Genomic DNA, 13,509 nt, shown 5'->3' with positions numbered 1-13,509 from the left:
TTTTCTCCAAAAAAAAGAAAACTAATGGATAATTAAATATGAGTTAAGTTATTCTTATTTTTTTCTATCTTTATCTATCATTCTCCGTGACTAAATAATTAAATCAAAATCTCAATAAAAAAATGATAAAAATAATTAACAAATTAGAGAATAACAGATAAAAATAAATAGTAAAAAAAATAGATAAAATAACCTTTCCATTAAATATTCCATATATTCGATATTTTATTGACAGAGGAGAGGAGAGACTCAGAGAGAAGAAGAGAAGAAGAAGCAACAGCTGAAGAAGAAGCTACTTCGATCTATAATCTATTACTATTTGTTCTCAATCTCTGATAATTTCCTCTCTCTCTCTCTCTCTCTCTCTCTCTTTCTTAAAATCCATTTTCGCCACCATGTTTTCTGCAAACAAAATCAAATCCGTCGATTTTTACAGGTCGGAATCTCCCTATCGTCTACTTCTTGTTCTTGTTCTTTTTCTTCTTTTCGCTTTCAACTTTTTTCCTTCCTAATTCGCACATTTTTTGGTTTCAACTTTCAACAGTTGTAAATTTTCTTGCGGATACGCAGACTAGTTACTTTTTGCTATGAATTTTGTTAAATTTTGTCGTATTCATTGTTAAGCTCCAAATAAAACACAAATACTAGTGTATAATCAATGTCTGTGTGGTAAACGAACATGTTCATTATCTAAGTTGACATTAGCATAGGTGAATGAACGATGAAATATAGAAATTGACATGTGACACTTCGACTCGACAAAATTTGTGTCTCCTATTATGGTTTGAAGTGATTTGCTGTAAAAATTTTCAAAAATTTTGGGAATTTTATTGATATTGAATCTACCACATTTGATGTAAATTTGATGAATAATTTTTGAATGCCTGTGTGCCTTTTTCTTATTAATAATTTTGTTATGTAAATGTTGTTGACTTCTTTCAACAGAAAAATCCCGAGAGATTTGACTGAGGCGTCATTATCAGGAGCGGGATTATCCATTGTGGCAGCTCTCTCTATGATGTTTTTATTTGGAATGGTCGGTAGCTAAAACCTCGTCATGTTTATGACTTGTGGTTTTTTTAACATAATAGATGTATTCTAGATTGATATTAGGTCCTATACTGCTTATACATTAAATTATGATCTTCTTCTATTTAGTTTTGTCAAATTTCAATATTTGAATTGGTTGTTAAGTGTCATTTTGATGTTTATCTTACAACCTTGTTTCAGGAACTAAATAATTATTTGTCTGTCAGCACCTCTACATCTGTGATTGTTGACAAGAGTTCTGATGGCGACTTTTTACGTATAGATTTCAATATCAGGTAGAAGCATATGTAGGCATTTTCTGTCTTTGGTTAAATATGTTGTTTCTTGAAGGTGGTGGATGCTTACATCTTAAATATTATTTACTAATATATCCAAATTATTGGTGGCTTCATGGTCGTCTTGAGTCTTGATATGAACTGGGCGTACAGCAAGGAATGCAAGCTTCTGTCTACTTGTATTTACAAATTAAGGCTCTTGTTATGAAGAATGCAGAACTGTCTAGTAGAGAATTTATAAAACCAGCTTTTTTAGGATGTTGATATGTTGTTTGCTAAAGTATTAGTTAATTTTTTAAACAAGATGGTTTGTGTTTTGAAATTTTAAAAGCTTGAAATTATCTTATAGAAGGAAGAGAGATTAATAGTTTACGGTTAAGTCCTAATTATATTCATGAGGTACACTCTTTTCATACCTTTCCAGCTAATTTCCAAACTCGGTATCGGAAGACCTTTTGATGAAACTGGGTCTGCTTATCACATCATTCATTGGGAGTGGGATGGATCTGACAAGATGATCATTAACAGGCTGGGAGTCGAGATTGATTGTTGATGCTTAGTGATGCTTTGTGAAATTTATGTGAAGTCAAAGCATTGCTAAGGCAATACCTTCATTTCTGACACTGCATCAGTTTTTCTAAGAATTTCGAGTCCTTCCCAACTCATTTAGAGACCTTAGCTAGTCATAGTATTATTCTCAGTATATTAAGTTAGTATCATGGCTAGTTATAAACTTTATCTTCCTCTATCTCTTTCTCTATTGTTTCTGGCTGATGGCTTGAACTTATCTTGTAGTTTTCCTGCACTCTCATGTGAATTTGCATCAGTTGATGTGAGTGACGTGCTGGGAACAGTAAGTTTCTATTACTCCGTTTTCTTATGCATTTTATACTTGCTTATGCTATGATACCCTGTCTTGTTCCTTGATGTTTTAGTCCTTGTCCTTAACTTTTTTGACCTCTTATTTTCAGAACAGGCTTAATATAACAAAAACAGTTCGGAAGTTTTCTATTGATTCAAATTTAAGACCTACTGGCGCTGAGTTTCATTCAGGAACAGTTGCAAATGCTGTTAAGCATGATGATGAAGTAGATGAAGCATCTGTTGAAGGTTCTTTTTCACTCACAACACAGAATTTCGATAAATATGTTCATCAGTAAGTGGGAATTCGGAGATTGATTCATTTGATTTTTCTGTGTTTTAGCTGAATGAGAACTCAAGAATTATTTTTTCCTCCTTTCACTTATATTGCACAGTAGTTATGCATTGTTTACACCATTTTGCAGGTTTCCGATTACAGTTGTAAATTTTTATGCACCTTGGTGTTCCTGGTGTCAACGTTTGGTAAATATTTTATCCTGATTCTTGACCTCTTCTTCACTTCAGGAAATAATAGCGTACCTGATGTCTTTGTTGTTTCCTTAATAAATTGACCTTGCTAATTCCTTTTCAACAATGTATTATTGTTCGTTAAAAGATAAATCTCCCTTTAGGGACAAGCCATGTATTAGTGGCAAAGGCTAATTCAAGTGCTTAGTGCATCTTCACCAACAGTTACACTTTAATAGTGACTAATGCGAATTCATGATGTAGAAGATTAAATAATATGTCATGCAAAGGGTGCTAATAGCTGCATATCATCTGTCTATATAAGATTAATGGCCAATTGCTCAGATACAATGAAAGAATTGCGTAAAAAAAACTTTCTTTAATGGGTGATCGTGTGATTGATAGATTCTTAATTTGTTATATGAATTTATCTTTTAATCTTTTCTTTCAGAAACCTTCGTGGGAGAAGGCAGCTAAAATAATAAAAGAGAGGTACTTTATTATTGACTCAATAGTTTCTCACATTTCTTGAAATTACATTTGAGAAGGTCTACACTTTCATTTCTTTTGTGAAATTCGTAGTTATTTTTCCATCACTTTGCTAACTCAATGTCTCGTGTGTATACGATTACTATTTAGGTATGATCCAGAAATGGATGGGCGTATTCTTTTGGCAAAGGTAGATTGCACTCAAGAAGGTGATTTATGCAGGAGGTACTATTGCTAGTTTATTTACTTTTTTTTTTTTTAAATAAATATTCTGTTTCTTACATACAGTTGATTTAGTACCCATTTGGATGGTCTTTTTGTTAGCTTCTCTTCTCCTTATAAGAAGTTTGGCCAAACATATTTTTACAAAAGCTCTTATTGTAAAAAGAGTTTTTCTTTTTCTTTTTTATAACGAATAAAAAAAGAAAAAGCTAAAAGCTCCCAAGAAGAGCTTTATTAAAGATGTATGCCAGCCTTTTGGAGTTCTTATATTTATTTTTCAGTTTCACCCTTATTCTAAACTTATATTTACAAATTTTTCCCTTTATCCTAATAATTTATCTTATTAACTATTCATTTCATCTCTCCCCTTTCAAAACCCTAGGAATAACTTTATATAATCACCAAACGGCTTTTAGCTCTTTTTTTTTTTTTTTTTTTTTAGGTTAAAAGTTGCTTTTAGCTTAAAAAAATGCTCCAAACAGACTCCTCTATTTTTTTTAATAAAATTTGATTTTCTATTATTTTTAATTTTGGCCTTCAAATCATATATAGACAATGTTGCAAAATCATACCTTGAAACGAAGTGCTGAGATAACTATAAAGGCAAGGCTATTGTCTACCAAAAAAAAGGCAAGGCTATAATGCTGATGAACTTGGAGTGGAAAAAGAAAAAGGGTGAAGGGACACTTTGTTTATTTTGGCAGAAAAAAGAAGGGAAATAAAGTTTGTGGAAAGAAAAAGGCGGGGTAACTGCCATATACCGTGTTTGTTTTGAAAGAGAGAACATGGAGATAAACTCAAGAAATATGCATGGTTGGGCCGACGATTTTGGTTCTTGCCATACGTAGCAACTGCAATAGAATGATGTGTGATGGGAATTAAGGAGTGGATTTCTCATTTTTATCCTTATAATAACTTGAACCTTTCATCAATTTCTCTTGGTCATAACTTATTAGGTATTACGTACAGGAAATTAAGGCTGTGGGCTAGATTTTCCAAAATGCATATATGATGCTAGTAACATTGCAGGAGTACTTTTACAAGAAAAAAATGGAAGTAGGAGCGTTCAAACTCTTTGAAATTTTGAAATATATTTTGCATCCACCACAAAGTATATCAACAATAAGTCGACAATGAATATAGTGTAATTGCTAGCTATTACTTTATACCATTATTTATTTTGTAATTTTTTGGCTTGTGTTAATTCAAATAAAATATAGAGCAAAAGTATTGAAGTAGAAAATTTTGGGATGTTTTTAAATTAATTTTGACTTAAATTTAGAAACTTTTGCAATATATTTATTTTCTTCCCCCTCATTTTTATTCCGCTTAAATATAACAAGGAAATAATTGAATTCTCTTTATTTTTCATTCTCTCCATTTTTTATCCTGCCACTTTCTCTCCTTACCTTGAGTTAGATTCACATCGTGCTTATTAAATTTTAAAACAGTGGAGCTGTTTTTGTGTCAATTTACCTTTTGTAAGAAAATGAGGGGAAAAGAAAGGAAAGTATGTGGAATAAAAATGCGGTAGAAAATAGGTCATATGAATGAAGCGAATGAAAATGAAGAGGAAATTTAAAAATTACGTATTCAGCTGTAACTATTTTTGGTTGAGATGATATTTTGAGGGGGAATTTGCAGTTTTGGACCCCATAACAATATATTCAATTTTTTTCTCTGTAGTCTATACTCTATCTCCTCTTATGATGATATTGCTTTTGATAAAATTTAGGTTATATGTTATCCTCAATTCCCCCCCACTATATTCCTTTGTTTCCCATGTTACAAGGGAATGTGACTTTCACAGCTTATTTTCATTCCATACAAAAACATTCCCAACACTTTCCACCTCTTCCAAAAAAATTGTTAGTCTCCATAGTCCATACTATTCTCCTCAATATAGTCTATAAAAAGAAATGCATCAATTGTAACAGTTGAGAATAAATCTTTGTTTTTATACCTGATATTGGACATACTAGAATAAACCCTTTAGGTTAAAAGTTTTCAATTTCTTTTGTGCATGCTATGTCTTCTGTCATTGCTGACAGGAAATGCATAAAGAACCTTATAATCATGTCAAGAATCTGTATTGTAGTAAACAGATTTCATTAAATAAGTTTTGTAGATATGCTTTGCATAGTTTTGAGGAAAATAAACGCAAACACTTTCTTCAATACTTTCTAAATTGAGCATGAAATCACTTTTTCTTCATTATAACCCATTACTTTATTTGTCTTGGTTTCTTGATATTGCTATTGCACTCTTGTTATTCTCCATCTATGCTTCTTTTGCCATTTATCTATATCTCATTATCAATGTCCAGGCAGCACATACAAGGGTATCCATCTATTCGCATCTTTCGTAAAGGAAGTGACCTCAGGTAATAATATCAGTAGGTAAATTCAATGGTCCTCCCCATCCCTTTGCACCAAATGTTTGATTAAGAGTTCATACCTACATTGAATCTTTGAATTAACAATTATGTTTATACTATATATTTATGTTACGTATGATTATTAATTCAGCTATTATGCTGCATTGATATTGGTAAGCTATCCTTGTGGAAACCTTGTTATATACAGGTCTGGCATTTCAGATATTTCTTTTCCTTGACTTTCTGGGTAATAATGAATATGTGTACATCTGCATATCCTCTTTAGGGTATTATGTACTTGTCAATTATGTGATTATATTAAAATTTCCCTCCTATATAACGCTGTAATTTTTTTTTTCCTTTCATAAAATATGGGTAGGAACCTAAAGCCCTTATCTTCAATGTGTGTAGTGATGAAAGCAATATTAAAATCAATAGTAGAATGTGAGGATCAAAGTGATGAATTGAAATAGGTAGGATGCAAATGATTATATTTCATTGGAAAATGGTAAGTATAACATTTATTTTTTTGTGAAAACAGATATGAATGAGTTGATTTTGTTTAACTCAGATTTTATAAAAGAAAAGAAAAAAGAAAAGAAAAAAAAATCTCTTTCACATATTTCGGTTGAGAAAGACGATAAAATGAGTGTATTCCTGGAGCAGTTTACGAAAACAATGCGTGTTATGGAACTACTGTATTTCCTTTGGATTTGCTGAATATTTAAAGAGAAATCATATTGATGACCAATGTAGTAATTAAAGCTAACTTAGGGGAAGTTACCAAGATTTTACCTACTTGCACTTCTCAATGAATCAATTCCTAGTAGACAATGTGGAGTCTTTTCGAATGTTTGGTTCTTCATTGTATTTAGTGGTCTTATTTTATATATATATATATATATATATATATATATATATATATATATATATATATATATATATATATATATATGCACCATGCTGCTCTGTGACTGAATTTCTAAAGTTTTGGATTTTCTGATTGAATCTAGTTTGTTGAATGTTTTTCCTATTTCAGAAGTGACCATGGACATCATGAACATGAGTCCTATTACGGAGATCGTGATACAGAGAGCCTAGTCAAGGTTCACACTATATGTAGTTTAAATTGGCGTAATATGAATAATATTTAACTTAAAAGTAGATGTAATCAAACCTCACTTCGTTACCACCTGCAGACAATGGAGAATTTAGTGGCATCTCTCCCAACAGAATCTCAAAAGCTAGCTTTGGAGGATAAGTCTGATGCAGCAGAGCATGCTAAAAGACCAGCACCATTAGCAGGTGGATGTAGAATTGAGGGATATGTGCGTGTGAAAAAGGTAAACTCCCAAAGGGTTAAAGATTGACCTTAAATATATTTTATAGAAAACTGTCTTTGTTTCTTCGTAGAATGTGACCATGAATTAAGATGGTCTTACATTCTTCTGGAAGTAACTAATACATATGATTCCTTGCTCTCTTTTTTTTTCGATAAAAATCTTCTGCTTTTGCTAGAAGCTTCAGTTGTTAATACTACAACTGAAAATAAAGAAGGAAAATAACATGCTCTAGATTTTATTTTCAGATTTTAAATACATTATGTTGCAATATAAGCTGTTTTGCACTGTGCAGGTTCCAGGAAACTTGATCATCTCAGCTAGATCAGATGCCCATTCCTTCGATGCTTCTCAAATGAACATGTCACATGTCATAAACCATATGTCTTTTGGAAGGAAAGTTACACCTAGGGCCATGAGTGATGTGAAGCGCTTGATTCCTTACGTAGGTAGCAGCCATGACAGGCTGAATGGCCGGTCATTCATCAATGCTCATCGTGATTTGGAAGCAAATGTTACTGTAAGTCTAATATTTATATAAAAAACTTAGTATCAACTTTACTATTTGACTTTATATGATTGGTGTTAGAATTTTTAATGGGACGGGGTATGTTGATTGCCATTTGCTAGAGTTGGATGCTACAAATTCTACTTTACAATAGATACTATATACCAATTCGATGCCATTTTAGGATAGGTTTGGTCTTTTTTTTCCCTTCTCTTTTAGTTAGACAATCAACCTGAAAAAATTCTTAATTCATCTGGAAAATCATTGGGATACAATGTGGAATGCTTCTAGATTTTTACACTAACCCACCACAGAAATCACTGGCTCTCTTTGCTTGTTGAAGTTCCTGGGCCTTCAATTTTCTCAGCTGCTAAATTCACTTTGCAAAGCACAGATATGTGAGAGTGATACAAGGGCATGGCAGCAACGTTTTAAGTGTTCCCATTATAATTTTAGATTTTTTGACGAGGACATATCTCTTTTATTGAAGTGCCTGTCCTTCATATCACTCTTTGACATGTGCAAAGTTTTTGTACCTAAATTTGTTTGGATTTTCATCTTTATCTGAAGCATCCTGCAAGGAGACAGCTTACTGAAAGAAATTAATATGGAGTGGAGGCAATAAAACCATTTATTTGTTCACTCATTTGTTACACATTGCTATTTTATTCTCCGGAGATAACACAACTTCTCATTGATACAATCTGTTATCATTTTCATCTGATATCTGTGTCTGCAGCTAGAGCATTATATTCAGATAGTTAAAACAGAGGTAATAACTAGAAAGGGTTATAAATTAATTGAGGAGTACGAATACACAGCGCACAGCAGTTTGGCACACAGTGTAGACATTCCTGCTGCAAAGTTTCGTCTCGAGCTCTCCCCCATGCAGGTATTCATGTGAAGGATATAGTTTTGAATGAATTGGTGCTCTGCTTTCAGTAAATTTATAGTAGGTTTACAATGTTTGTTTCTGTGAGCAGGTCTTAATAACAGAAAACCAGAAGTCTTTTTCACATTTTATTACAAACGTCTGTGCTATTATTGGGGGTGTTTTCACGGTTTGTATTTGCTATTATTTCTGATATTTTGGTTCTATGCATGTATTGTTAATTATACTGTTGACAAGTCTTTCCTGTGATTTCAGGTAGCTGGAATTGTGGACTCGATTCTGCACCACACTATTAGAATAATGAAAAAAGTTGAGCTCGGCAAAAATTTTTGATGGATAGGTAAAAGTTTTGTATAGCGTAGGGCTTCTGATTTGCTATACCCATTTTCACTAGAGAGATCTTGTTGTAACAGTTTGTTCTCTATAGATGTGCTATTAATCATACAGATGTAATTTTCTAGTTGTCACTTCAGTAAAGTGATCATTATAAGGATAAGGATTATGATTTACGAGGTGCATAATGCATACTATATTTGCCTCAACTAAATTATTGTCTTGCTTTTATGGTTGAGAAAATAATTTATTCCTTTGGGTAGGTTGGAGTAGAGGTTGAGGAAAGAATTTTGATATTGAGTAGGAGGATGATGAATACTTTGAATTTAAAATTGGGACTAAAGTGATGATAATCAGCTATTACAACAGAATAGGTTCCTTTGCTGAGGTTTGTTTTTGTTAAAAATTACTCTAGAAAAAATGCCCTGGGGTCAAAGGAGTCGGTTTGCTTGAGTCGTTGATATTTGCTGTGTTTTTGAACGAAATCGATAAGCTGGATCCCTTTTTCTACAAAAGGAGAATGGGAGGAAGGAATGAAATGAAAGAGTTGATGTACTTGCCTCTTTTATTTTCTTTTTCAGCAAGACTGTCCTTGTAACCACTAGAACAGATGGTATTCGTTGAACCTTTGAAGAGTTCATTTAAGCAAAATAAAATCGCGAGCGAATGGTGCTTTAGAAAAAACTTGCACCTGAGTAATCCCGTACCTGGTGTTTTGAAAATTTTAAATTATATTGAAATTGTACAAATATGAGATGATATATGTATATATATATATATATATAGAGCTGGATACATCATGGAAAATGTTTGGCTTATACATTGACTAGATGAATCACATAAAAAAATGGCTTTATTTAATTTTAACATGTACAATATCTTGACATCATCAAGAAAGAAGCACACAAAAGAGTTTATTATTGTCAGCTTATATTTCAATCTTCACAAACAAATACCAAACAGCATCCCAACTTTGAACCAAAGACCCAGTTCAATAGTACTGAACTCAAAGTATAGGAAACAAAGAACAGAAAAAAAAATTGTAGGAAAAAAATTATAAAATCAATACTCGATCACTCATACATGCTTAGAGAGATAAAACTAGAACTGAAGCCATGAATGTTCCAACAGAGCTAGTAAAGCTGACAAAGACTGAAGCAGCATCATTAGGAGTATGAGGAGGAGGTTCACTGACAGGAGCTGGTGTTGGGTTTGACTCCATAGGTGGAGATTGACCTTCTTGCCCTGAAGGTGCTGGTGAAGGAGATGATGACTGTGGTGAAGGTGGAGAAGCGGGGCTTGTTTGGTTGGTGTTTGATGAGTTGCGGTTGCTTCTATCAGCTAGCACAATCACTGTTAACTTCTCATTTTTGAGACAGTTATCTTTGTTTCCACTTATGAAGAAGTGAGGCCCTGATTGGTTTAGTTTGAAGACAGTGTGGCCATCAGAGAATTTTGCATAAGGTGAACCTGTGTTGCAACTGGCATAGTCTTCACTCTTTACAGAAAGCACCGAGTCTTGGCCAGATTGGTAGTTGAACACTGCAATAAGCATATGTAAAAATTGAAATCTTAAGTCAATATTTTCCTTTATGTACATTTGAAAATATTGCACTTTTTATTATAGGGTCCGCCGCTTCTCATGTGACTGCTGATGAGAAAAGTTGCAGCAAATTTTTAACACTAGGATACACGTGCGGATTCTATAAAAAAAAAAAAAAATCAGGATTCGGACGCGTATCCTGTGTTGCTGCACTTTTTCTCTTCTGCAGCCACATAAGAAGTACTTTCCCCTTTATTATATTGCTTATTACAAAGTTTTGATATTTTACTCTAAAAAGCTTTAGGCATAGCACAAATTTGCCATCCTTTGGATAAGTATTACTTTGTTCATGAACATGTATCCAAAAACTTCTAATAAAAGTTTCAATTAGTAGCTAGAGGAACAAAGAAATATATTTGTCTTTTGTATTTATTTTTCATAACCATTATTTACAAATCAATGATAAATAAATAAAAAATTTATTTTGTAACCCAAAAAAAAATTCCAATAGTAGATAGAAAAATATATCATTCAATTTAGATCTAATTGAAAACATTCCAAATTATGAATAAGAACTCACCTAGGGAGTCTCCCATTTGGAAACGGCCCTTTTCTGCCCATTGATTGAAAGGATTAAAATTGGGATCACTTGGAACACTCCAACCCTTTTGGCCCCCAACTATGAATTCATAGGCAGCACCTTTATGCACCAACATCAGGAGACAGAACCAACCCAAGGCATGGATTGCTTTATTAGACCTTAAAATGAAGGTGGCCATGGCAGAGGGTCACAGAGCAATTATGAAGGGCAAGGTGGGTATTGCAATTTGCTTACACCCCAAATGCTAGAAATGTTAAAGCTAGAAGAATGACAGAAATTGAACTATCATCTGAAGTTTAAGTAGGTGTGAGTTGCATGTAAACTTTAAGAACTGTGGAATGGAAGCAATTGCAACTTTTTATTATTCTCCCTTCTGTTTGGGTTTACTTTGATTCTGGAGCAAAGCATAAGTTTACTTTCATTGTCTAGAGTATGAGCTCTTTTTGAATCTTTTCTTATAACTTGGTCTGTGGATTTGTGCTTTGCTTCAGTGTTATGAAGAATATTCATGTCTTGTGATATGGGGCTAAACTAGCTAATAGTACCCTCAGTTAATATGAAGCTTTTTTGGTACCTGACGGCAATGATGATTAAGGATGTGTCTGCATTGTATTTGGTCCTTGACCTATACGTGATATATTAACATTATATGCAAGCTTTTTTCTAGGCCTTCTTCGAGAACTTTTACTCTTTAGCCTTCTCTCCTTTATGATCCAATCTTCTTTACCAAATTTCATCAACTTTTTTAAGCAATGAATTTCACCAAATGCATTGAGATATACAGCAGTCAAAGTTTTCGTTTTCAGTCACTAACTCTAAAAGGCTTTGAATGTTATGGATATTTCAAAAGTTTATAGAAAGATAATCATTTGTCCGCAACTTAGTGAATAAATTAGCTTTTGTTATATTGGACTATGAGGTCAATATTTTCGTGAGAATGTATCGGAATAAGACTAGTGGAAAAGAAAAAACGCCAACGGTGAGAGAGAGAGAAAAGTGGAAGAGAAGTGAAAAAATAAATACATAAATAGTGATGAGAGCAACTCACAAATTAAAAAAATTGCACGTGGCCACAATGACCAACCCCCGTCATAAAATTAAAAAAAAAAAAATTGAGAGTAAGAAATTTTTTTTGGATCAATTAGCAGATTCAGAACTTTTTATGATGGGGGTAAAAATATTTTAATATTATAAATAAAGTACTTATAATGAAATATAACAGACATTGGAAAAAAAAAATTCATAATATTTTTTTTTACTCTTTTAAGAGTTTGATCAAAATTTATTCCATTTCAAATGACTTTGCATACATTATTAATAGAATACTTTCCAGCTTTTACTCTATTTGTATTAAATTAAACCACTTGTCTTGAGTTTTTTTGAATTTGATGTCACTACAAAAAAAAAAAAGCTATTTGTCACGGACAATTTGCGTCGCAAACTAGGTAAATTCCGTCACAAATAATATTTGCGATAGAATTTATAGGGGAACAATGTCCATCGCAAATAATATTTGCGACGTGGGTGATCAAAAAATCCATCGCAAATTGCGCTAAAAATTTTCTAATGCAAAATCTCGTAATTTCGATGCAATAAGCAGACTTGTTGACATTGTTATTCGATGGAGATCTTCGTCACAACATTCTATTGCAGATTTGCGAACTAAAATAAGTGGACAAAACATCATCACAAGTTTGAGTCGGAAATATGATTTTAATCTGTCACACATTTTCTGACAGAATTAAAAACCCTAAACCGCTGCAGAATTTGTGATGGAATCAGTAACATAATGTCGTCACAAATTTTTGCAATGGTCTGAACAATATCCATCGCAAGATGGCTCCCAAATTTGCGGCAAAAATTGGGAAGATTTTGTTGCAAATGAACGAATAATTTTTTTTGGTAATTGTTTAATTTCTATTGGAATCGACACAATCACACACACACACGATCGCGAATCAAAAAGAGAAAGAGAAGAAAGGTGATACAACGATTTATTCTGGTTTATCCAATGTGAGCTATGTAACACCCCGTTCTAGAACCGGTTTGTTAACATCGCATTATGATATTAAGCGCAGTTACAATCACATGGGTTCAATTAAAATCCGGATAAATTTTTCATTTTAAAACGTACCGAACTTATAATACCCAATTTCGTGATCATAACCAAATTACCTTGCGGAAACAGATAAATTAAGCTTAACATCATGTTCATTTTCCATTTTTAAACCTTTAATTTACTTCTTGTTTAGTTCAATACTTCTACTATATTGTAGGTTTCTTCATTAGCTACCTGTGGCTTCAAACCGTGCTCAAATCGGAGCACTGTAGCCCAAGTTAGGACAATTTGGAGCAACACAAGAGAGTGTTGGTCACAGGCCCAGCGCGCTTCAGCGCGCTACCGGGCGCTCAAGCGCGCGCTATCGGGCGCTAAAGCCTCCATCTGGGCGCTTAAGCGCACGGAGGCAGTAAGCATCAGCATTTCCAGTGTGGATGGGCGCTTAAGCGCGCAACAGGGCGCTCAGGCGCGCTAGCCTGGGCGCTCAAGCT

At 33.3% G+C, this 13,509-nt stretch overlaps 2 protein-coding genes across 2 annotated transcripts; one reads left to right on the top strand and one right to left on the bottom strand.

Moving 5' to 3' along the window:
- The first annotated feature begins 240 nt into the window (after window positions 1–240).
- Window positions 241–9,019, top strand: LOC133308363 (protein disulfide-isomerase 5-4-like). The gene is made up of 15 exons (XM_061508981.1): window positions 241–436; window positions 946–1,036; window positions 1,231–1,325; window positions 2,121–2,178; window positions 2,297–2,481; window positions 2,612–2,669; window positions 3,106–3,146; window positions 3,294–3,368; window positions 5,692–5,748; window positions 6,782–6,848; window positions 6,942–7,085; window positions 7,378–7,602; window positions 8,330–8,482; window positions 8,574–8,651; window positions 8,738–9,019. The coding sequence occupies exons 1-15, from the start codon at window positions 396–398 to the stop codon at window positions 8,813–8,815; spliced, it is 1,446 nt and encodes a 481-aa protein (XP_061364965.1). The 5' UTR covers window positions 241–395; the 3' UTR covers window positions 8,816–9,019.
- An 872-nt stretch (window positions 9,020–9,891) lies between these two features.
- On the bottom strand, window positions 9,892–11,139 carry LOC133308364 (early nodulin-like protein 9). Its single transcript, XM_061508982.1, has 2 exons — window positions 10,939–11,139; window positions 9,892–10,357 (listed from the first exon to the last, which is right to left on the bottom strand). Exons 1-2 carry the CDS (start codon window positions 11,135–11,137, stop codon window positions 9,903–9,905), a joined length of 654 nt encoding a protein of 217 aa, XP_061364966.1. The 5' UTR covers window positions 11,138–11,139; the 3' UTR covers window positions 9,892–9,902.
- Window positions 11,140–13,509: the final 2,370 nt, after the last annotated feature.

This window comes from Gastrolobium bilobum, unplaced genomic scaffold, assembly GCF_033153095.1.
Source record: "Gastrolobium bilobum isolate Gb01-03AN ecotype WA unplaced genomic scaffold, APGP_CSIRO_Gbil_v1 utg264844, whole genome shotgun sequence".
NCBI classification, from domain to species: Eukaryota; Viridiplantae; Streptophyta; class Magnoliopsida; order Fabales; family Fabaceae; genus Gastrolobium; species Gastrolobium bilobum.
Note: the sequence above shows the minus strand (reverse complement) of the source record. Positions and strands in the feature narration are given on the sequence as shown.